Source organism: Rana temporaria, chromosome 6, assembly GCF_905171775.1.
Source record: "Rana temporaria chromosome 6, aRanTem1.1, whole genome shotgun sequence".
Lineage (NCBI taxonomy): Eukaryota > Metazoa > Chordata > Amphibia > Anura > Ranidae > Rana > Rana temporaria.
The window spans coordinates 158,386,005-158,412,340 of record NC_053494.1 but is presented as its reverse complement, the minus strand read 5'-3'; the positions used below and the strand labels follow the sequence as shown (position 1 = coordinate 158,412,340).

Here is a 26,336-nt window from a genome sequence, read left to right as displayed (position 1 = left end):
AGCGATGTCCACGAAGACTCTCCCTCCTAATTGGCTGAGATGCAGCAGTGGCGCCATTAGCTCCAGCTGCTGTCAATCAGTCAGCCAATCAGGGAACAGAGGGGGTGGGGGCCGAACCACAGCTCTGTGTCTAAATGAACGCACAGAGTTGTGACTCGTCTCAGGTGCCCCCATAGGAAGATGCTTTCTGTAGGTGCACTCAACAAGAGGGAGGGGCCAGAAGCACAGAAGAGGGACATGAGAAGAGGAGGATCTGGGCTGCTCTGTGCAAGTCCACTACATGGAGCAATAAGTATAACATGTTTGTTATTTTTATAGAAAATAAAAGACTTTGCATTCACTTTAAGGGAGGGTTTTACATTACATCCATATAATATTATGGGAAGAAGATTGTTACTGAAATTAATGGTGTGTTGACAAGTTTTCTAAAGTATAACTAAAGCCAAAACTTTTTCCTCAAGTTTGGGTGAAGTAGGGGAGGGTTGTAACTTTGGTGTAACATTAGGGAGATTTATTTGTCCTTTAGACTTAAAGGGGTTGTAAAGGTTCATGTTTTTTCACCTTCATGCATCCTATGCATAAAGGTGAAAAATCATCTGTCGATTACCGCCCCCCCCAGCCACCTGTTTTACTTGCCTGAGCCCTGAAAAATCCCACGTCGTGAACATGCTCGATCGCTACCCGGGCTTCTCGGCTCTTCATTGAATAGATTTACAGCAGTGCAGCCATTGGCTTGTGCTGCTGTCAATCAAATCGAATGACACTGGTCCTGCAATTGGCGACTATGGACGCTAAATGCAGGACTTGGGAGCGCGCCTGCAAGGTAACCTCCTTCGGAGAGCGCTTCCCAGAGGGGATTATCTGAATATCTGAAGCGGGGAGGAGCCAAGAGAGCTGCCGAGGGACCCCAGAACAGGAGGATCGGGGCCATGCTGTGCAAAACGAACTGCACAGTGGAGGCAAGTATGATATGTTTTGTTATTTAAAAAAATTAATAAAAATTGAACCTTTACAACCACTTTAACAGGAAGTGAGAGATATCTTTCTAAAGTGCGGAAAATCCTGATCATTGTCATGCGAGCAAGTGTTGTTATTGGAAGATTTCCACGATATTCCTGCTCTGGTGACCACTCATATTTCACTCACTTTCATTCCAGGTGACATTGGTTATTATGACCATTCAAAAGAGTGAAATGCCTTATGGGGACACAGACCGGAATATAATCTCGACAGTCGTTCTAATTCCTCACCACTCTCTCCAAATCTGAAATAAAAGTAACTAAGTTTTACATTTTTAACTGTCACTTAACAAGACACGTGGACACTCGATGAAGTTGGACAAGAAGTAGTGTAATCTTAAACTGCCTAAAGGGTTCTTTACTGTTGGAGTGGTAGGGATGTGGAATTCCTTGCCACAATCGGTGGTGTCAGTGGGAAGTGTAGACTATATAAAAAAATGTGTTAGATGGGCATTTTGTTGAACACAATATACAAGGAAATGGGAAATGGTAGCAACACGCACGCTGAACTGGATGGACTGTAGTCTTACCAACTATGTAACCACTTTACTTGCTGTCCAGCAAAGTACCGGTACGTCGCTAGATTGGGAGGGTGATATCTTGGTCATTGCTGCAGCAGTGATCGATTTTTATATAATTTTTTTATGGTGACTATTCCCTTCAATATAAAAGCAATCTTAGTGGCTAATAATTACTTTTACAGGTGGTAGAAGGGGGACTTCTGCTGCCTTTAATGGGCTCTCCCGTGTGATCCGGGAGTCCGTTAAGGATGCATCCAGCAGCATCCGGTTCCTGGGACTCGGTGAGAGGAAAGGATGTTGTTCCTCCCACTGTGTGATGGCAGAAACTGGAAGCGGCAAGGATTTTGTCACTTCTGGTCTCATGTAAACAAGCGGTTACCAGCTGAAACAAGCATCTGATGAAACCGATCTTGGTTTGCTTTGGAGGGCAGAGGAGAGATCTGGGTTCTAATCGACCCTAAATTTCTCCATAAAGAGCACCTTTCACAGCCCATGCTATCGTAAGGGATGGTGTTCATCCCGATAGCCATAAAAGCGATAAATAATAAAGATACACATTTTTAGTTTTTTTTTAAGCGCCCCTGTGCTTGTGTTCACACCATGGTTGAGGTATTTCCGCAAACGTTCTAGTAAGAGCAATAATTCTAGTACTAGACCTCCTCCTGTGTAACTCTAAACTGGTAACCTGCAAACGCTATGCCACCTATGGAGATTTTTATGTATCGTAGTTTGGCCCTGTTCCACGAGTGTGCGCAATTTTAAAGCACAACATCCAGAGGATATACTGTATTTATTGGCGTATAACACTCACTTTTTTTCCCTAAAAAAATAGTGTAAACTGTGCCTGCGTGTTACACGCAGGGGGCTGTGGAAAGTTTTTTTCCTGAAACTTCCCTCTTAAAGTTAGGGTGCGTGTTACACACCGATTAAATACGGTATTTACTCAGCGTAACATCTTTTATTTTTATTGCCTCACAATTGGGTATTTTTGTAAATTAAAATTCACTAAAGTGTAATTTTTTTTTTAATTGTGTTTTTAAAAAACTCTGTGCAAATACCCTGCAACATTAAAATAATATTACTAATCACAGCACAAAGATGGGCAGCTACACCAAGAAAGAGGAACTGATCTCTGAAATACAGTAGAGAAACATAAGGAGGCAAAACTTAAGTGCAGTATTAAAACCTCTTTTAATATGGCAGCCAAGTGTACATTCACATAATTCCATGTTTTAGAGCGCTTGTCAATCAGTTTGCTTCTTTAAAAAAGAACATCTACCCACAAAGGGTCACTTCCCAATTCCACATTCCACAGTGGATTCTGAGGACTTCCTACACCAGCTGACATATGGCACTCTGGCTTTTCCATTCTTGCTGCTAGCTGCTGCCAACAGACCTCTTGTGGGTGGACAATCCCTCTTAGGCCCCATACTCACGACCAAACATGTCTGCTGAAACTGGCCCGCAGGCCAGTTTCAGCAGACATGTTTGGTCGTGTGTGGGCGCGAGCGGGCCGAATTCCAGCAAACATTTGCCCGCCGGGCCTTTTCCCAGCAGACAAATATTCCTGGACTTGTTTTAAAACAGCCCGCTGGAATTCAGCCCGCTCGGACATGTACGGTCGTCAGTACAGACCTACCGTACATGTCCAGGCGCCCGCCGTCCCTCGCATGCGTCGAATGACTTCGACGCATGCGTGGAAGCATTTTAAAGGCGGGCCGCCCACGTCGCCGCGTCATTGTCGCGGCGACACCGCGTCATCGACGCGGCGACACCGCGGACACGCCCCGCGTATTGTTTACGCGCGGACTTCTGTACGATGGTGTGTACAACCATCGTACAGAAGCCCTCTGGCAGACATGTATGGTGAAAACGGTCCGACGGACCGCTTTCACCATACATGTTTGTCCGTGTGTACCCGGCCTTACAGATGCAACCTTATTGACAAGCGTTCTAAATCTGGAATTATGTAAGTGTACATTTGTCTGCCATATTAAAAGTTGTTTTAATACTGCACTTGGTGGCAGTCTCCCCATCAAAATACAATAGCACAGCAGGAAAGATCACAAAACTAACATTGCTTGTGTTTGTATAGCGATGTCTATTTACCGTATTTATCGGCATATAACATTTCAGGATTTTTTTTTTTTTTTTAATAAAGAACTTTGAAGCAAAATAAGGGTCAGTGCCCATCAATGCAGCCTGATCAATGCCCATCTGCAGCCTCAAAATTGCCCATCAATGCAGCTTGATGAATGCCCATCAATGCAGCTTGATCAATGCCCATCCGTTGCCTTACAATTGCCCATCAATGCAGCTTGATTAATGCCCATCTGCAGCCTCCCCATTGCCATGAATGCAGCCTGATCAATGCCCATCTCAGGGAGGGAGGCGGGATGAGCGCCGTCTGATTACATACAGCGAGAAACTCCTGCTTACTCAGTGGCCTCTTTAATACAAAGTCCCGCCTCCTGGACGGCTTCTATGATAGACAGAACATTGGTCCAATGCCGGCCCAGGAAACGGAACTTCCTATTGCAGAGGTCACTGAGTAAACAGGAGATTTTTGCTGTATGTAATGTGATGGCGCTCGTCCCACTCCCTCCCCTTCCCCTTTAAGGCAGCCCAAATTGCAGTGTCGGCATATAACACGCGCACACATTTTTTCAACCGATTTGCAGGGTGAAAAATTTTTATATGCCAATAAATACGGTATTTATTTTCTTCTTTCAGCCTGTTGGGTTGAACAAAAAACTTTGTACCCAGCCTAAGACCCTACACCCTCCCCACCCCTCTGGTCCCAGCTGCACTACCTCCATGGGTGATGAACTGTCAGTGCCCGTGGAGCCGGTGCAGCAGTTTGGGGGGGAAAAGTGGGTGTTTCAAATCGCCAGACCTCTGTAACTGCTATATGGGCACTGACGATTATCACCCACTTGGGTGGATGGGGAAGGTGTATGTTGTTAGTTTTTACCTTTTCATTTTTAACTAACCCTTTAAGCCTAATTCAGGTTCCCTCAAACGACCCATCACCTCTCGTCCCCAAACACCCCTTGCATACATATTTGTTGCATTTATTTTAGAATTACTTATTTCAGATGCCCTTTAAATATATCTTTAAAATTATTGGATGCTGGCAGCATAAGGAAATTCCATGGAAAGTAGAAGGCGGTAGAAGCTGTGAAGCACCAGGCCCCAGAACATCCTGCTTGGTCAGTCTGTTCTCTGTCATTTCCTATTACTGGATAAGGAAGTGGAGAGTGGAGCCTGCTGAGTCAGACCACTAAGATTAGTGCTGTGGTTAGGATTCTTACAGTTCTTCTAAAATATACGCATTGTTATATAACAGTATAGGCATTGCAATGATGCTTGTTAATGTCTTGCTTGAAAAGTTTCTTGATGCAACTTTTTGTATATTACTTGCCAGCCAAATATATGCTCATATATGAGCACTAACCAACTTCTTCAGGCAAACGCCGCATTAGAGGTCGTCATTTGTGTGGGGAAGTTGCTGCATTGAGCTCTAAAACAATGCATTGCTTGTGTTACAGCAGTGTGACGACAAGACGGGAAATGAGGGCAAATCAGCGGCTGTTTTTTTTTTTTTTTTTTGCAGCCAATAAACTCCCCAGCATGTTATCCTATGTGTCCATGCACACATAGGTTTTATATGAGCAGTTTTTGGCAGGGGAGTTTCCTAGCTGGAAAAACCCTCCCAGAACTAGTTGGTTTTGAGGAGTTTTGTAAAACCGCTATTCTGCATTTATCTGCGTTTTTGAGCCATAAGCTCTTGTGGGAGTACAATTTTGTTACAAAAAGCTAAAAAACGCAACAGCTGAAAAACGAATTCTACAGCTACAGTTTTCTACAGCTAACGCTACTGCCTTTTTTTATATAACGTCCAGTGTGCATGAGGCCTTAAAGATTTGTATTGCGATTTTTCCCTCATTCCCTCACTTTCTGACTGATGCATCTATTGTAGCAAAATATTTCCAACAGAACCCTAGAAAGTAATACGGACCCAATAATAAAATTTGTATACCTTCTCCACTTTTTATCTCAATGTGTTCCGGTTTCTGGCTGTGATGGCCTCCAATCCAATGGCTAACTTGTCCACCCCCCACCCCACAGTAAAGCTCTTCACTGGGAAGATCAGTGTATTGCTATTTATCTTCCATCTGCTAATGCACCCCTCTACAGTCTCCTTCACCTCTTTTGTACAGCTGAGAACAGAGGTTATGTGATCACTTACAGTGGTGAAAATAATTGAGCCCCTGCAAATTTTCTACGTTTGCCCACTTATCAACCAAAAATCCCGAAAAAACACACATATACAAATGTTATAAATTGCGTTGCAGTTCATTGAGTAAAATAAGTAGGGTTGCACCGATACTATTATAGTAATTGGTGGCAATATCAATTATCGGTACTTGTGCTTGATCCAAAACCTGTTGTATCAGACCAGGTGTCCTCAAGCTCAGCAGGGGGGCCAGGCAGCCTCACCGGTGATCGGTGAGGCGTTGGGGGCAGGTACAATCGCTGATCTCTCCCTGTATAGCTTTTCTGACAGCCACTTCTCCTCCTCTCCCTCCTACGGCTGTTGGGTGCTTTATTGAAAGCTATACAGGGAGATCTGTGCTTTTTAACTGCCCCCACCCATCACCCTTGACTGTCCCCTGTGTCCTCCTCCTCTCTGGTGTTCTCCTCTCTGGTGTTCTCCTCTCTCCCTGGTGTCGTCCTCTCTCTCGTTCTCTCTCTCTCTCTCTCTCTCTCTCTCTCTCTCTCTCTCTCTCTCTCTCTCTCTCTCTCTCTCTCTCTCTCTCTCTCTCTCTCTCTCTCTCTCTCTCTCTCTCCAACAGTGCTAAAGGGGGGGGGGTGGAGAGAATTGTAAACAAATGCATATTTAAAGGTTAAATTGTAAAAAAAGCCTGGTTGTCTTTCAGCTGGTCCAGGCTGGAGAAAGATCCCACAGTCAGGATTCACCCAAATGCCTTGATCTGCAGCTGGCTGAGCCTCTCGGCTGCACCACTGGGAGACTGAGCCAGTGAGCACTGGATGGGCAGAGCTGGCGATTGACAGTCACATTGTTTTGAAAACCCCATTCTTTTTAAATTGGTTATCACTTTTGGTTACCACACTAACTAATCTTTATAAACATTTTGTAATAGACACTACCCAAGCATCAAAGCAATCGTGAAAGCACGTCCTATAGGACTTCTTTTTTTTTTTTTCTTTTTTTTTTATGGAGGGTATAATTCTGATCTTAAATGAGGTGAATAGTAATTTCTCAGTTTGTTGTAATGATTGCTTACAAATTCAGAAAGGGAATTTTCATTCAAGCTTGTCATTACAGAATCAATTATTAAAATAATATAATGACATATGCCTATTGGAAATGAACAAGCTACTCGCACTGAATATTGATGTCATTATATAGCATTAATACACTGTCAAAAACTGGACTCTGGTGATGTCGGTTTACTTGAAATGTTTTACATTTGTGCTCAAAACTGTTGAATTTTTTTTTTTTGTCAGGCATCATTAATGTAGATACTACATGTGAGCTTTGAGGGCATGTTTTCGACCAAGGGCAGCTCGTTAATTAAGGACGCACGGGCGCCGCTTACCATATCCATTGCCGCCAACCCCCATAGCCATGCGTCTGGCCCCTTTCAGGATGCCGGGTGCATGAATTCCAATGTGGGGTGGATGGTTTTTTGAAACATCAATTAGAGCCAGAAGCTTGAATAGGCTTCAAAATAGGGTAGGCTCGGAACGCTGAGAATTTGTTTGGAGCCCACCCAGGCGTGTGAGAATAAATATTCCTTATTCTCACACTGAATGGCCTCTCTGCCAATCAGGAAGCCCGCTTCTGAGACCTGTTTCCAGATTGTCCGAAAGGAGAAGCGTTCTGATTTGGCTGTCGAGGAGGAAGCCGCCGAGCAGGGGAAGGAGAAGCTGCTCCTGATGCCTGCGGAGGAGAGCCGGGGAAGCTTCCTGTGATTGCCGCCATGGATGGGGTAAGAGCACAGTTTGCCGCCACCCCAAAAAAATTACCACCAGCCGCCACTGTTTTTGGCTTCTACCAATGCATAGTAACAACTGCTTACTGAGCATGAGGCATCTCATCAGTAAGTGCTTCTAGCAAGCTAATTGTTTTCAAAATTCCCAAGAATTTGCCACCCAGTACTAAATTGGAGTCTTTCATAAGGATGGGTCTTTGTTCCAACATAATACAATCCATCAATGTTTGCCACACAGGGTCCCTTTGTCGCGGTGCATACAAGCGCCCCCAAACCACTGGCTTGTGAGAAGTTACACCACTTGTGCCTTTGTCGGCAAAGAGTGATCTTCATACCAATAGCAGGCCACACCTTCCATTATAATAAATTGTTTCATCCAGTTGTCCCCGCTACATGGAGTTTTCCTGTGTAAACTTACTAGTTATACAGCAGCAAATTGCTTTTTTTTTTTTTTTTTGTATCTCATGACTGAATCTGGAGTTTAGTTTGCTGTCAATTAAGACTTTTTTGATATCTGTTTATCCTAATCTTCAGTAGACCAACCTTATTATATTATAATTATACAATATTTATATAGCCTTCACAGATGAGATGGTATAAAGTAGGGTTGTCCAACCTTTTGACCTTCCTTGGCCACATTGGAAAAATAGGAATTGTCTTGGGCCACACATAAAATACACTAAAGTTGGGCAGATCGAAAAGTTAACAAACACTGATATAGATGATCTATCTATCTGAGTAATAAAATATTCATTTTTTGTAATATACTTTTTTACTATGAGGGCAACATAAAATTAGTACAATATTTGACGCTGTTTTTGACAAATTAACGCATCAGTATATGGTTCGATGGATGTAGTAGCAAATCTCAATGAATTCTCTAATTTTGCCCTTCATGGGCTTTATCCTTAAAAATATTTGCTCACAAAAACAGGTACTGGTGAAAACTGATGACATAAATGATTTTTGGCCGCATGCGTGTTCACTAGGCGTATATGCATTTTTGCAAAAAATCCCCCCCAAATCAAAACTTTTAAGAATGTTTACAATTTTGTGTTTGGCTGCATTCATAGGTGTCTTAGGCCACAGGTTGGTCACCCCTAGTATAAAAAGACTGTAGAATAAAAGTATACTTCTTTTGAGGATGACTCTAAAACTATTACGGTATTCTGGTACAAAGCATTGCACAGTTATTTACAAATGAAATATTTTTACTTGCCAGGTTGCTTTAATTAACATCGTCTGCAGCAGTTCATCCTTTTGATCTGCAGATGAATGAAACAAAGGAGATACAAAAGTAACATTATTACTTTCTGTCTCCATATACAGAGAGTCAGACGGTTCTTTCTTGACCGCTACAGCTGATAGAGCTGCTGTTGGTACACATCCACGCCCGGCTTCATTTTCCCAGTCAACAATTGCCGAAAGTTGAGGGTGGGGGGGGCGACGTGGCAGTGGGGCATACGGAGTGGATGCGCTACACACACATTCTGTGTTCTTTGATGATGTTTTAGTAGACGCTTGTAGCATGTCCAGTGTCATCAACAGGTTAAAGGATAGCAACCAAAAATATGCCTATTGCAGTAGCAAGATGTCAGCAGTTCTTACTGATTATATAAAATGTATTTTTACTTCCTGTCTCTCCCTTTTTTTTTTTTTTTTAACCGTTGAGATAAGATATCTGTTACACAGGTAGTGCACCGTTTTCAATAAGTTGGTCAACTCATTGACATGCATTGTGAGAAGTAACAGTTAAAGCGAAACTTCACCCTAAAGGGAGGGTCCGCTTTTGTCCTCCTCCCCACTTCCTCCTTCTTTTGGAACTTTTTTTTTTGGGGGGGGAGGTGAGGGTACCTAGTGATCCCAGCAGGCAGTGGATCATTCACACAGCACAGCAGGAAGACGGCTGTGGAAGTGGAGCCAACTTCCCACACTTAACGTGCCAGATCTGGGACCCAAAGACCATTGAATAACTGGCCCAGGTGAGGATGCCACTGGATCATTGGACAAGTGTCCTTTCTTTCAAAGTCCGCAGCTACAGTATCTGTAGTGCGCAAATAACCACTTTAAGAACTACAATTGTGTAGCACTGGAGTAGTCTTTGAAGACTGTTGCAGTTATAGAGGTTGGTGGAATAAATGCTAAAAATACAGCTGGTCCAATGCCATAGGCCACAATTTATAGGCATCTAGAAGTATTAATACACCATTAGACAGCTAGTTTTACAGTTTAAAACCTTTTCATTTCAATTTGCAAATGGTCATACTAATTCTTATACAATCTTGTGAATATTTTATAGTAATTGGCATAACTGTCTAAAATGATTTCAATTTATTAAGATCTAAAATGTTCCTAATGTTGTTTTTCAGGTTTCAGACTTTGAGGATGGATTAACACACCATGAACAGTTTTCTTGTACTTGCAAGTTGGTATCCTGCATGATCCAGAGAAGCATTTGATATGATCTTGCTGGCACCTTAGTACAATCAGGATCTTAGTGTGAAGATGACTTCTGAAGAGAAAGGCATATCGCCAGCTCACAAAATATCAACTCCAACGCACAAAAGTGCCTCGTCTTCTTCCTCATCACAGAGGGACAGTAGACAGGTAAGAAGTATGAAACTACAGTATCCTCTTCTGGCTCAGTTAATTTGCTAAAGTATTTTTATTTTTTTTAAACTCATTGGTGTCTTCTTGGGTCATAATATACGGTCTCATACTTAGATCAACTCTACCCAAGAGTGATATTTCAGTTTTGCATTTCTGCTGTAAAGTTGGATCGCATGCTTACTTTTCAGCTAAATCTCTTTGTAACATATTAAGAGTAGGGAATATGTGTAATTCTCCCACGCTACCTGTAGCGTATACGATATCATGGATATTAGTGCAGCCAGCTGACATTAACATGTGTTCCACAATAAAAATATGCAATATTAAATAAGTGCTACACTGCCACTATCCACTAAACGACAAATTTTGTAAGGACTAAAGTGAACACGTGATAAAACCCGAATGACTCCTGTGCAACAGTGTCAAGATATACACACATCTAAAATGAACTGTGAAAGACAAATGACAAAAAATTTCTAAATATTGTGCATTATAATGGAAATTCTTTTTTCAAACAACGTGCATATCATATATGTAATTTTCACCGAATGTACACAAGTGTCCAAAATTTCCAAATATAAAGTAAAACCATGCCCAATCCTTCCAAAACTGTAAGCTACAACTTGAAACAATTATCTTCCGTGATCACTGCATATCGCTCGTGTCCGGCACATGACCACCAGGGTGTGCTATATATGCCCTTTCCTCTGTTTGACAGGTTAGTTAACATGTGCCTTTTAAGGGAATACATCCTCCAGTTTTCCTCCACAGTTGTCATCCAGTGGGGGGCAGCACAACTCAAGATGGTCACCTCCATAGTGCTTTCCATTTAAAACCATACATGTAATAAAATGAATTAAACCCTCATATTAATAGGTGCATAGAATGGTGCACAGCAGAAATTCACTTATAAATATCCCCTTGGACCTGCCTGTGCTATGCTCTGCTCTGGCTTGTGTATCTGAGCTTTTCCTGGTTAATGCGATAATGTCATGCGGCTCCGTCCTATGCGTTCTGTCATAAATCGCATGACTACCTTGGGGGCCCTGAGGAAGTCACATGACACACTGGGCAGGAGAGATGGGCTGGGAGCAACTGGCGGCATGCGGCATGCTGGGATGCTGAGCCAGCTGTGCCTGTAAGGTATCTGGGTGGATCCTGACATTGTCGGGATCCCTTCTGAGTCTGCAGTGGCTCTGTGATGCCACAGGCAAAAGTAAGATAAAGCAAGCTGCACGTCTGTGACCCACATGAGAAGTTTGATTAAAAAAGCTTTTTGTCTCTTGTTCCTTTTCTCTATATATATATATATATATATATATATATATATATATATATATATATATATATATATATATATATATATATATATATAATTTCGAGAAGCACAATCATTAAACAAAACAGATCAACAAAGGAAAATGATAAAATGTTCAAATGTTCAAAGGTTTGCATGCCCATACTTATTAATAGCACTTAGGATCAATGACCACTTGCATATTTTGTAATTGATGGGAATCAGACCCTTTCATCATGGTAAAGCTACCCCCATTCTTCTTGGAAAAAATATTCAGGCTTTGTGAATTACTGGGGTGTCCACCATAAAACTCATATTTGAGATCTCTTTAAAGTGGCTTAGTGATGTTGAAGTCTGGAGATTGCGATGCCTGCTCCAGAACCTTCATTATTTTCTACTGCTGTGACAGGATTGAAAACATAAGGCCAAATCAACCCTTCAGTGAGGGTTGATTTGGCCTTATGTTTTCAATCCTTGTCATGTTGGACATTACAAGTATGCCCCAAACAGTTTCCGGTCTGATGAATGCAACATTTTCTGATAATATACTACATTCATCTTGCCGTCAATTTTAAAGATATTCACTGTGCCATTATACCTCACACATGGGGTTGCCACCTCGTTCCTTTAAAACCAAACACATATTCATTACACAGGTTCTGAGGCAGATTAGGCATCAACTGAGTTTAATTACAACCTTAATCTGCCACAGAACCCATTTAATTAATGTGTTTTAGTTTTAAAGGGATGATGTGGCAACCAGACTTTCACACCCCAGAACAGCAGAAATCTACCTCCATGCTTCACAGTAGGGATAGTGTGCTTCATTTCATAGGCTTTGTTGGCTCTCCAAACAGCAGATCTCATCACTCCAAATGATTTTGTTCCAGACTTTTTAAAACTTCTTTAGGTGCTGTTCGGCTTATTGAAAAGTTAACATCTTACAAATTCTGTCGGAGTATATAAACTTAGAAACACAACTTTACTTCATTAGAAGAGTCTTCACTTTTAGAACCTATCCAGAAGGGCTGTCACAGTTGTCATTGCTTTGACTAGAAAAAGATCAATTCAGGGAAGTAAAGGAATCTGTGAATTCTGTCTTTAAACACTACAGCTGTGTCAAAAACGCCACTTAGTTTGTGCAACCAAAGCTTACTATAGTTGCGTAGTTGCATAGTCAGGTTGAAAAAAGACACAAGTCCATCCAGTTCAACCATAAAAAATAAAAAAAATAACCTATCATACAGTCCCATATACCCAATTCTATACCCACAGTTGATCCATAGGAAGGCGAAAAACCCCAGCAAAGCATGATCCAATTTGCTACAGCAGGGGGAAAAAATTCCTTCCTTATCCCCCGAGAGGCAATCAGATTTTCCCTGGATGAACTTTACCTATAAATGTTAGTACCCAGTTATATTATGTACATCTAGGAAAGTATCCAGATTTTTCTTAAAGCAATCTACTGAGCTGGCCAAAACCACCTTTGCGGGGAGTCTATTCCACATTTTCACAGCTCTTACTGTGAAGAAACCTTTCCGTATTTGGAGATTAAATCTTTTTTCCTCTAGACGTAAAGAGTGCCCCTTGTCCTTGGTGTTGAGTTATTTACTTTACGGTCAACACAAAGTTTGCTATATGGATCCCTTATATATTTGTACATGTTGATCATATCCCCCCTTAATCTCCTTCTCAAGAGTGAATAAATTCAGTTCCTCTAATCTTTCCTCCTAGCTGAGCTCCTCCATGCCTCTTATCAGTTTGGTTGCCCTTCTCTGCACTTTCTCCAGTTCCCCGATATCCTTTTTGTGAACTGGTGCCCAAAACTGAACTGCATATTCCAGATCTCCCGGGTCTCTGCCTCCTGATTGGCTGAGAAACTGCAGTCATTGGCTCCCGCTGCTGTCAATCACAGCTCACAGCCAGAAAGGGACACAGAGCAGGGCTCCGGAGCAAGCACACCCGCGTGCATGAAGAAGAGGAGAGGCCAGGAGTGTCCCCTGGGGACCCAAGAAAAGGACAATCCGCATTGCTCTGTGCAAAATAATTGCATAAAGCAGGTAAGTATAACATGTTTGTTTTTAAAAAAAAACAAAAAAAAAACCTTTTTTTAATATCACTTTAACCAATCAGGCCTAAAGTGTGTGCAAAAATGGCTCTGGCAGCAAACTCGGGTTCCTATAACCTGGGATTTTTCATTGCAGTGGGGGCATGACTGAATTATTGGTAACCAGTCATGTTTGATTTGTCTAGATGTGGACATTAATCACATGCCTGATTTGTTGGATATAAATCTGCACACACGGCTACACTTTAATTTGACACACTTTATTCAAACTCTAACAAACTCTAAATTGCAAGGTTTTTATAGGAAGAGTGGAAAAATAGCTGCAGCTTGATGAAAGATTATACTTCTTGACCTAAAAAAAATAGAACTGCTTGAATCATTTGGTCAGAGCCTCATGGACAGGGTGTGAGACGGAAAGGGGGAGAATGTAAAAATAAATTGCTCAATGAGAAATTAAAGCGGACATGTATGGCCTGAACAGCAGATTCAGTACTAGCAGTGGTAAATACGACTAAATGCTGTCATCGTAGAACACTTTCTTCTATTTAGGGGGTGTGCGGTATTAACATTAGTAGCTGATAGAAATAGGATGCTAAAAAATTATTTGCTATAAAGAGTCAGTTTTGAGCTCCGTAATTCAATCGGTAGATTGCATTCTGAAAGCCATTGCCTACAAGGCAATTTCTAAACTGTGATTGGGCCATTATATCCGCTATCCATTTCACAAGCCGAAATTTTATTTTTACTTTAGGTTTTTGTGGTAGCTATTGCTGTGATACAATGAACGGATATTTCTTATTCATCAGTTATGTACAATAAGTAAAGTTGGGGAAAAATCTAATTTTATAAAGAAATAAAAACGTTAACTGCATATCATCATATTCAGGCATGAGTGAGTTGCAATTTTATACAATTTGTCTAAAAAATAAAAGCCAGGCAAACATAAAATTTTTAGGTGAGTCAGAAGATAAGCAGCAATTTATTTTTATTTTTTTATGTTATGCAATATGATTTAGAACAGATAACAAATATAAGGTGGCTGTTATTTCAATTTTGCCGCAAAGCTCCACTTTAAGGGTACATTTCTTTAGAGTGCCTACAGCTAGAGAATTTTCTTACTGCTTGTTAAGTATATGTGAAGTTTGAATGTTCACTTTAAAGGGGAGTTCCACCCACAATTTCACTTTTTAAATATAAATACCCCTGTAATACACAAGCTTAATCTAGTCTAGTAAAGTTAGTCTGTAAACTAAGGTCTGTTTTGTTAGGTTGTTAGAGCATTTAGTTAGTTTATAATCTAGAAATAGACCGTGGCCATCTTAAGTGTGGGCATCATGAAAACAGACTGTATGACTTCCAGGATTACAGCCTTGCAGATCTCGCACATGCTCAGTGCTGCACAAGCGATGTAATAGGTTTCAGTCAGGTTTCCATAGCAACGGGAGTGTCAGAGGAAGTTGCCGCCCCTTCTCTATGCAAATAGGCTATTTGCAAGGACTATTGGGATACATGATGCCTATCCCAGAAACCCTTGCGAATAGCCTTGTGACTTAATAGCCTAGGCTAATAAGGAGGAGGAAGTAATGAAGGACTACAAAATAAAGGTATTTACAAGCAACAAAATAAATAAAAATTGTCCATTCTGAACACTATGAGATTAGGGCATGCAGCACAGACAAACATAAAAAAATGGGTGGAACTCCACTTTAACCACTTCGGCTCCGGAAGGTTTAACCCACTTCCTGACCATTTTTTTTTATACGGCACTGCGTTTCTTTAACTGACAATTGCGCGTTCGTGCGACGCTGTATCAAAATAAAATGTGTCCTTTTCCCCCTCAAATAGAGCTTTATTTTGGTGGTATTCATCGCTGCTTTTTTTTAAACTATAAACAAAAAAAAAGAAAATTTTGAATAAAAAACAATATGTTTTACTTTCTGCTATAAAACATTCCCAATAAAAAAAAAATATAAATTCTTCATCAGTTTAGGCCAACATGTATTCTGCTACAAAAAAAAACAATAAGCGTCTATTGATTGGTTAGCGCAAACGTTAAAGCGTCTACAAACTATGGGATAGATTTAGGGACTTTTTATTTTAGTTTTTTATTGTTTATACTAGTAGTTACATTGCGGCAGACAATTGGACATTTTTTGGGGACCAGGGACACCAATACAGTGATCAGTGCTAAAAAAAAAAAAAAGCACTGTCACGGTATAAATGACACTGGCAGGGAAGGGGTTAACACCAGGGACGGTCCGGAAGTAGTTAATGTTTGGCTTAAAGTAATTGTAAACGATCACCATGTAAAACAACCCATTCCATTTAAAATAGAAATTAAACATTTGTGCCTAGATATATAAAAAAAAAAAATCTAAATACATTTTTCCCCCCTTTTTTTATAAGTGGTCACAATGCCTCTATTCTTGGCTGCATTAGAGCTGGGGGAGGAGAAACGGCAGCACACTGATCTTCCCAGTAAAAGGCTGTGCAGGGGTGGGGCGCGTCAGGACAAGTCTGATCATTGGAGATGAGCAGGCTGAGTTCCCAGCATAGCTAGAGGACTGACCACGGTGTGTTCTCCATAGTGTGGTCAGTTTTTTAATAGGAAAGCAGAGGGACTGGCAGGATCACCCAGGGATTTCTCACAAAGGAAGCAATACAAATAGGATACTTTTTTTTTGGTACAACAGCCACATATCAGGAATGTTAAGATTTCTCCAGAAGGGTTTTTCTTTGGATATGCTGGATCAGGAATTGAATTTAGTAGCGGATTTAGATCTACAAACCCTTTTTAATTCTCAAAAGATAATGTCAATAATTCTTTTGAATGGGCATTTTTCAGTCAATCTCCTTGGATTTTGAATCTTTTTAGAAAGCCTTGCCGAGTTTTAAGAGGATAGGTTAAGTGATTTTTAGAAAATCAGACTTTGAGGGATGTTCTAGCACCAATTGTTGGATAAACCTGTCAAACCTAAGATGTTTTCCAATCTGAACTGTTTCTTTCCCTGCAGACGATGCAAAGTGTGTAAAACTTCCAAGACAATACTGATCTCATCATTTTACTTCCAGGTCCACTAATAAACAATATAAACTTCAGGACTTCATCACCTGCAGTACCAAAAGAGTAAATTACCTATTAAAATGTACATATCAGGAATATGAAATGTTGGGTTTACATATTCTTTAACCTCTTGACCACTGGGCACTTAAACCCCCTTCCTAACCAGACCAATTTTCAGCTTTCGGTGCTCTCACAATTTGAATGACAATTACTGTCATGCAACACTGTACCCATATGACATTTTTGTCCTTTTCCCCCACCACTGTTTTTTCTTTTTATAGCACACACAAAAAAACCCCCTGAAAATTCTGTAAAAAAAAAAAAGCATTTTTGTTTTCTGTTGGAACATTTTGCAAATTAGTAATTTTTTCTTCATTCATTTTGACCAAAACTTATACTGCTACATATCTTTGGTAAAAATAACCCAAACCGGTGTATATTATTTGGTCTTTGTGAAAGTTATAGAGTCCACAAGCTATGGTGCCAATATCTGAAAATTAATCACACCTGAAGTACTGCGGCATATCTCATTTCTTGAGACTCTTAACATGCCAGAAAAGTACAAATACCCCCCAAATGACACCTTTTTGGAAAGAAGACATTCCAAGGTATTTAGAAAGAGGCATGGTGAGTTTTTTGAAGTTGTAATTTTTCCCCACAATGCTTTGCAAAATCAAGATTTTTTTTCTAATTTGTCATATTAGCAGCTTATTTCTTACACACGGCATATGCATACCACAAATTACACCCCAAAACACATTCTGCTATTCCTCCTGAGTATGGCGATACCACATGTGTGAGACTATTACACAGCGTGGCCACATACAGAGGCGAGGGAGCACCTTCAGGCGTTCTGGAGCATAAATTACACATCTAATTTCCTGACTACCTCTTAGGCCCCGTACACACCATAGAATCCATCCGCAGATAAATCCCAGCAAATGGGTTTCAGCGGATAGATCCTATGGTGTGTACACGCCAGCGGATCTTTATCCGCGGATAAATCTCCCCTGGGATGGATTTCCAGCAGATTAATATTTGCTGACATGCTCAACAAATCCATCTGCTGAAGTCCATCCCAACGGATGGATCCGCTCGTCTGTACAGACTCACCGGATCCATCCGTCCAAAGGGATTCCCCGCACGCGTCGTAATGATTTGACGCATACGTGGAATTCCTTATATGACAGCGTCGCGCCCGTCGCCGCGTCATAATCGCGGCGACGGCGCGACACGTCATCGCCAGAGGATTTCCGCGCGGATTTCAATGCGATGGTGAGTACACTCCATCGCATAGAAATCTGCGGAAATCTTTGAGAGGATTTATCCGTGGAAACGGTCCGCTGGACCGTATCCGCGGATAAATTCTCTCGTGTGTATGGGGCCTTACTCTTTTGAAGGCCCTGGAGCACCAGGACAATGGAAACACCCCAAAAATGTCCACATTTTGGAAAGAAAACACCCCAACGTATAATTTATGAGGCATAATGAGTCTTTTGAACATGTCCTTTTTTTCTAAAAGTTTTTGGAAAATGTGAAAAGAAAATAAACGCATTTTTTTTTTTCACAAAGCTGTCCATTCATACAATATTTCTAACACATAGCACGTACATACCAAAAATGACACCCCCAAAATAGATTCTCCTACTCCTCCTATGGTGATGTCATATGTGGGAGCCTTCCACAGCCTGGCCACATACAGAGCTGGGTATTGCCGAGTATGGCTGGGGGTGAATAGGAGGGATGGATGAGTTTGACTGAGGGATGGCGGGCTGAGCACTGAGGGAGGGATGGCGGGCTGAGCACTGAGGGAGGGATGGCGGGCTGAGCACTGAGGGAGGGATGGCAGGCTGAGCACTGAGGGAGGGATGGCAGGCTGAGCACTGAGGGAGGGATGGCAGGCTGAGCACTGAGGGAGGGATGGCAGGCTGAGCACTGAGGGAGGGATGGCAGGCTGAGCACTGAGGGAGGGATGGCAGGCTGAGCACTGAGGGAGGGATGGCAGGCTGAGCACTGAGGGAGGGATGGCAGGCTGAGCACTGAGGGAGGGATGGCAGGCTGAGCACCGAGGGAGGGATGGTTGTGGCTGGCATGGCTGGTGCCAAAATTGCCTTTCCTTTTCAATCTGCAGCTCTCTAATCTTCTGTAAAATGCAATGCAATATGGCAACCTGGAGGTGTTCTGTACACAGATGGTATACAAAACGCCTCCCAGAAATGTAATGTTCTGTTTGTGATTGGCTCACTGATTTTCTCAGAAGTTACAAGTCAGATTTTGGGCATTTTCTGTAACAAAAATGTCATTTTCTGTAATATTCTCCCAACGACAGATCACGTCTAAATGGGTGCAAACCCTGCCACTTTCCTCATTAGAACTCTGCAAGTGCAGCAGCTGATTGATAATTATTATAAAGTCACTCACATTCACTTTGCAAATGGACACAGACAAACAAAGAGCATTTCCTTCAGAATAACAAAAGGTAGGAATTGGGTGTTCACCCTAAAAAAAAATTCTAACATTACATTAAGCTCCATTCTGACATTGACTCTACGCTGATCTTTTATTTATTTATTTTTTTGCCGTACATACCGTTATATCTTTATTTCCCCCCCCCCCCCCGGCTTCCGGGTATGAATCCCGCGGGAGTGGGCATTCCTATGCACAGGCAAATTGATTGACCTATGGCATAAGCTTCCCCCCGGCGCATACGGCCGCGCCACACAGTAATGCAAGGCTTTCTCCCTGGTGTGGAGTGTCGTGATCGCCCCCTCCCTTGGACTACGAGAGAGTCGGGACGCCCACTAACACACAGCTAATTTTTCTATCTGCAACGTAGAGCGTCCTGACTCTCCTGTAGTGGGTATCACTAATGTAAACAGGTTTTTAATATAAGTTTTATTAGCAATCTGTTTATTTGCACATGCAGCGAATATTACTTTTGAGGGAAAAAGTGTTTCCATCGAATTTTGCTGAAACTGAAGCTGAAAGCTAAGAGTAATGCTTACCTCATGGAAGGTTACAGATCAATGGAAGTGCTGAGATCACAAAATTTACACTGCAAAACTGTTCAATGTGGAGAGGTTTACTCAGCAGTAAAGCCTTGGAAGATGAATACAGGTTTGCTATGCTAGCCTCTGATATTATAGCAATGCTGTTATTATGCAGCATTGTCATGTTTCCGAAAAGCCTCTATTGCAAAGATCAGTGCATAGAAACCACTCCAGACTAGCGGTCTTTGTTTTGGTAATACTAATCCGAAGGCCAGTACAGTACTTGATTACGCTCGTAAATGCCCTTTGCTCTAGGCTTTGCATTATAGCTGATCGCTAAGTGGAAATAAGACTAATCAGTGCAGTCACGTATTTGCTAAAAATCATTTAATGTATTTTTAAATGCATATGCAGTTCACAAATCTGTGTTATAAACCCTCTGAATTCCCCTCACAGAAGCACTCAGACTGGGAGAAGGAATGCTAGCACTCGGAGACAGATTCTGCTGCAGTGCACCTTTGTTCCTTTATTGTTCAGACGTGCGCTGAAGCTCTGTTTTTGACCGGGCTCTGGCAAAGGTGTCTGGATCACTAAAGTGGATGCACTGATTATTTTCGGGTACATAAGGTTTAAACTATATATTTCACTGACTAGAGAAAAGCTTTAACCACTTGCCGACTGCCTAACATACATGTACTGCGGCAGGTCATCTCTATAGCGAAATTGCGTACCTGATTTGGTACTAAGGGGGTGTGTGTCGCCAGAGGCGCGATCACGAGCTGATTGGACAGAGGGAGCAAATCAGCGGGTCATCCGCGATCGTTCCTGAGAGAGGCAGAATGGTGGTCTGCCTATGTAAACAAGGCAGATCGCCATTCTGACAGGGGAGAAGATGGAGATCTTGCGTTCCAATGGGTGGACTTCAGCGCTGAGTGATTATAGTGAATAAGTGTGCCCTATACCCACATACAGTATCTCTTCAGGCTTCTGAGTCAACCTGAATATTTTAAAACAAGTAATTACATAAAAGATTGATTTAAGAATTTGTTTAAAAAGTGTAATAGTTTGGCAATTCCAAGATCAGATCATGACAGAAACTTGTAAAGCACTGCCCAGGCTGTCCAAACTTTGCACCCCTGACCTTTTTACTGGTGACCAAATGTTGATGCGCTCGCCTCCTTTCTAAAAAATATTACTCCTTGGGAGAGCCTTTAAAAGTTTTGGGATGAACGCCTTTTGTATATTTGTGTAAGATTTGAAACTGTGACAATGTAGTTTCTATAGGTGGCACCCCAAGGCTCAGACATATGAATGCCACCTGCTGTCACAGGGAGGAGGCTCTGGTGGTGGCAGGCGGTTGATTAGGAGCATATTTTGCACACCCTAAATACGAGTGTAGTGTGTTCTGAAAGTTGAACCTAGTCTTTAATATATTGGTGTTGCCCCTAGATAAGGCTAATGCACATAGGTTTATTTGGATGTGCCCAGGCACAACCAGCACACCCTGTGCGCATTCCTATGGTAGTTTCAATGGAATTTCACAGATTAAGATGGGGATTGAGCAGGAATGATCCTCCCTGTGACCAAATAAAAAATAATAAGAAAAAAAAAAACCTTGTTGCTTATGTGAGTAACTGTATGTTCAAATGTTGGTAAATCTGCAAAATGCTGGTTCTTTTATGCCTTTTATACAGCAGAATTTCTAAACCTTTTCAACACAAAGAAACCATTTCAATAACTTTCTGGACTCAGGGAACCCCTGCTAAAAATGACTATGGCCCGGATTCAGATAGCAGTTACGACGGCGTATCTCCGGATACGCCGTCGTAACTCTGAGTTGCGGGGTCGTATCTATGCGACTGATTCATAGGCCCGGATTCAGATACAATAGTGTATCTATCGGCAGGCATAACGTATCTCAGATACGTTACGCCGCTGTAAATTAGGGCGCAAGTTCCGTATTCAGAAAGAACTTGCGCCCTAAGTTAAGGCGGCGTAACGTATGTGGTCCAGCGTAAGCCCGCAGAATTCAAATGTGGATGATGTGGGCGTGTTTTATTTAAATTAATTGTGACCCAACGTATTTGACATTTTTTACGAACGGCGCATGCGCCGTCCGTGAAAGAATCCCAGTGCGCATGCTCCAAATTAACCGGCAAAAAGCCAATGCTTTCGACGTGAACGTAAATTACGCCCAGCCCTATTCGCGAACGACTTACGTAAACGACCTAATCGACGGAAAATACGACGCTGGCCCGACGTCTATACTTAACATAGGATACGCCTCATATAGCAGGGGTAACCTTACGCCGGAAAAAGCCTAACGTAAACGACGTAAAAAAATGCGCCGGACGTACGTTTCTGAATCGGCGTACCTACCTAATTTGCATATTCCTCACGTAAATCTACGGAAGCGCCACCTAGCGGCCAGCGTAAATTTGCAGCCTAAGATACGACGGTGTAAGAGACTTACGCCGGTCGGATCTTAGGGAAATTTATGCGTAACTGATTCTATGAATCCGTCGCATAGATACGACCCCGCAACTCAGAGTTATGACGGCGTATCTGGAGATACGCCGTCGTAACTGCTATCTGAATCCGGGCCATCGAATCAGTTACGCATAGATTTCCCTAAGATCCGATTGGCGTAAGTCTCTTACACCGTCGTATCTTAGGCTGCATATTTACGCTGGACGCTAGGTGGCGCTTCCGTCGATTTACGAGAGGAATATGCAAATTAGGTAGATACACCGATTCAGAAACATACGTCCGGCCAGCGCATTTTTTTTTACGTCATTTACGTTCGTCTTTTTCCGGCGTAAAGTTACCCCTGCTATATGAGGCGTATCCTATGTGAAGTATGGACGTCGGGCCAGCATCAAATTTTCCGTCGTTTGCGTAAGTCGTTCGCGAATAGGGCTGTACGTAAGTTGCGTTCACGTCTAAAGCATTGACGATTTGCGGTGTAATTTCGAGCATGCGCGCTGGGATTCTTTTATGAACGGCGCATTCGCCGTTCGTAAAAAAACGTCAAATACGTGGGGGTCACAATTAATTTAAATAAAACACGCCCACATCATCCACATTTGAATTAGGCGGGCTTACGCCGGACCACATACATTACGCCGCCGTAACTTGGGGTGCAAGTTCTTTATGAATACGGAACTTGCGCCCTAAGTTACGGCAGCGTAACGTATCTGAGATACGTTACGCCCGCGGATAGATACACAATTGTATCTGAATCCGGGCCCTTATCTACAACTTATGATACATTAGTTTGATGGTCAGTGGGGAGAATTCCCCTTGGAGCCCATTCACACAGGGACGACTTTGGATCCGACTTCAAGTCGCCTCAAGTCGCGCTGCATGAGAAAATCAATGTAAGTGAATGGAGCAGTCTTAATGCACACTACTGCAGTCGCTCCGACTTCAGAAAAGGTTCCTGTACTACTTCAATCCGATGTCTAGGCGACTTGTAGGCAATTTGTACCCATAGATTTCAATGGAAGCAACAATACAGGAAGAGAACATACATTTCTCAGGCAAACCCCTCCCTCCCACAGAGCTGATTCTTGTTTGTTTGGCCACTGGAAAGCCTCCTGTCCTGGAGGCAACTTGAAGTTGCCTTGTAAGTTGCCTCATGTCGCTCTGTGATTCATACTCAAGTCGTGTCCAAGTTGCCTCCCAAAGTCGCGCTGGAAGTCGTGTTGCCTCTGTGTGAATGGAGTCTTATACAAGCTGTACACTCACACTTGTGGTCATTGGGAAGAATTACCTCCTTGCAGATCAAAAAAAGATCAAGTTTCAGTAGGAACTTATCTGAGAGGCAGAAAATGCTTATTGCTCATGGAACACCCAGCAACCTCTGGAGGAAACCTAGTTGAGTAACCCTGCTCTACAGGTTGTAGGATAGATGTGTTTTATGGGAACAGAAGGGTGTGGTTAGCTGTTCCCAACTGAACAAAATGAAACTGTACAAAAGAAAAAAAATGAGATGCTAATCTAAAGGAAGCAGATGTATGCAAAGAAAACCATCACAACCAGCTGGCTATTACGTTCCATTGTTCTGACTGCAGTAAGCTGCAAAAAAGTGAAATCTTTGCATGAGTTAGGCTCGCGGTGCAGTGCCTTTCGCCATAAGCCAGATAGTGTCATCTTTATTCACTACCCCTCAATCTATACAAAGTGGCACCAAAACACTGGCAGATGGCTTTTTCAGTTTAAATATTTAACATGTGTGTAATGACAGCTGCATGCACCATTACTGCAAAATGGCGATTTTTCAATTGCTGTGATAATTTGCCAATAATGACATTTTTTTACAGAGCGCTGTTGGCATAGTTTTTTGCTTGGCAGACAAAAGCTGGCAGGGCACTAATGTTTTCAGCAGCATCTAGTCATAGTGTGGAATTAGGCAGTTCGGTATAACTGATGCTAATGTCTACCTAGATACAGGAGTTACTGTAGTCCAAAATCCCTATTTATTAGATGGTTGTCATGCATGGGTATGGCCACAATGCTTGGACACTTTTAAAGCAGTATACTCCTGGCCCCTTCCTCCTGCTATGGGGGGCACCCAAGCCACAGCTGTGTGTCCATATGGACGCAGCTGTGGCTCGTGCCCGCCCTGCCCCCCTTGTGTTAGCACACGAAACGCGTGGATTACGCTATGTGGCTACTTTTCTCCTTTATCTTCTCTGGCTATTGACACCATTGGAGCGACACTGTTGTGGAACCTCTATACCTTCGCATGTCTTCCCATGGTTTGAATTACCATCTAAACAGCTAACCAGATGTGGACATCAATATACCCCCCGTGTGCCTGATTTAGAACCACACATACAAGCTTGTTCTGACCTGTAGTGGCGTATGTCACCACAAGTCCACCCCTTCTGGTAAGCCTCCATTTCTATCTGGTGGTGGTCACTCTTCACTGAAAGGAAGAAATCAACTTTATATATATTGTTTTATCAGTATTCATGTGGTGGAATTTATTTCAATGGACTTCAGCACATTATATTGAGCATCTCATTATTCCTTTGGTGGAATGCTAACTACATGGACTTTATTTTCACATTGATCACTGTATTTATCTATTGTGATACACTTCTATTCATTTGTGATTTTCATTCACATTTATATTGCACACCAATATGTTTTTTATGACACATATTATTTAAGCGCTACACATTTTCCAATATTTTATTTGCTAATTCATTCTTTTTTAGCAGTGTTAGCAGCTGTCTTTCTGCAGGCAGCGCAGTGTATACCACATTTTCTTGTTTCTGTCCCCTTATTTACTGACTGACTTTGACAGCAGCGGGAGTCAATGTACCCAGCTGCTGTCTCAGCCAAGAGGAGAGGGTCCCAGCCAGCCGAGACGCTCCTGCAACATCGCTGGATCGAGAAGGGGCTCAGGTAAGTATTGGGGGGGGGGCCTGGAAAGAGGCTGCTGCACGCAGAAGGTTTTTATCTCACTGCATAGATTGCATTAAGATTGTGTTCCGACTTTACAACCATTTTAAGTTGGTTTCTGGCTTAGGCCAAATTCATACATCATAGGAGTCTTCCTGAGCATTCTTTTTACTTTTAATTAGAAGAGGGGAGGGAAGGATTTCTAAGCTAAGCAAATCCTCCAGCTTGCATGTCTACGCTAAGGGTAGATGGCTTCCAGGAAGTAAATTCTATATAATTTTACCTGCCCTTAATCAAAATAACCAAAGCTAGAAATGCTAGGAAGATGTTTTTCAAAGTGATTTCTCCAAAAAAAATAAAAAAAATAAACTCAATGGAGACATGAATGGGCGAGTTTGCTTTGAAGATTAAAAATGAACTAAATGGCATTTTCGGTTTGTGGTACTCAGAAACATGTTTGACCTTGCTTTATTAGGATAAGCGCATTTTAAAGCATATTCACTCTTTCAATACATGCAAGCAGATTAAGCAAGATGTCATTAAGTTATTGGTTTATGTTTACTTTAGGTTGTCTGTAGATATATGCAGCTATAGAAAAGAGACCAGGCGCCTAACGTATCGTGCCTCCATTCCCGTAATATAACATGCACACAACCAATATTTGCCCATGGGACTTTAACCACTTGCCGACCGCGCTAAAGCTGAATGATGATTACAGTGTGGACGGCTAGTTCTGGAAGGCCATCATATGATGGCCTGCCTTGATCACGCCCACTGTGGGGCGCTCTGTGATTAAAGTGTTCGGAGGAAACTGCAGATTGAGGTAAAGAGACAATCGGCGACTACCACATGATCAGCTGTGTCCAGTTACAGCTGATCACGGATGTAAATAGAAGCCGGTTATCGTCACTGCTGTCCTCATGCTGGCGGCATGAGGATTGGAGAAGAGGACCGATCACGGCTTCTCGAAAAGGAACATGTACACAAATAATCAGGCACTGATTATTATCCTTGTCCTGATTATCCGTGCTGCCTCATCAGTGCCCATCAGTGCAGCCTCATCAGTGCACAACAGTGAAGGAGAAAAATTACCTGTTTCCAACATTTTATAACAAACTATGAAAGTTTTTTTTATTTTAACTTTTGGTCTTTATTCGTTTACCAAAAAATAAATGTGATGATTACCACCAAAAGAAAGCTCTATTTGTGTGAAAACAAATTATAAAAATTGTTTGGGTACAGTGTTGCATAACACAATTGTCATTCCAAATACGACCGTGCTAAAAGCTGAAAATTGACCTAGGAAGGGAGTAAAGGTGGCAAGTGGTT

The 26,336-nt window shown here is 42.0% G+C and overlaps 1 protein-coding gene across 5 annotated transcripts in view; it reads left to right on the top strand.

The window, feature by feature from the left end:
* Positions 1 to 26,336, top strand: part of OSBPL6 (oxysterol binding protein like 6) — a 281,392-nt gene that overhangs the window by 119,416 nt on the left and 135,640 nt on the right. For all 5 annotated transcript variants that reach the window (XM_040357666.1, XM_040357664.1, XM_040357661.1 and 2 more), the window contains one exon: positions 9,933 to 10,170. In XM_040357666.1, coding sequence (XP_040213600.1) covers positions 10,069 to 10,170 — 102 coding nt within the window. In that variant the 5' untranslated portion in view covers positions 9,933 to 10,068. The remainder of the gene's footprint in view (positions 1 to 9,932; positions 10,171 to 26,336) is intronic.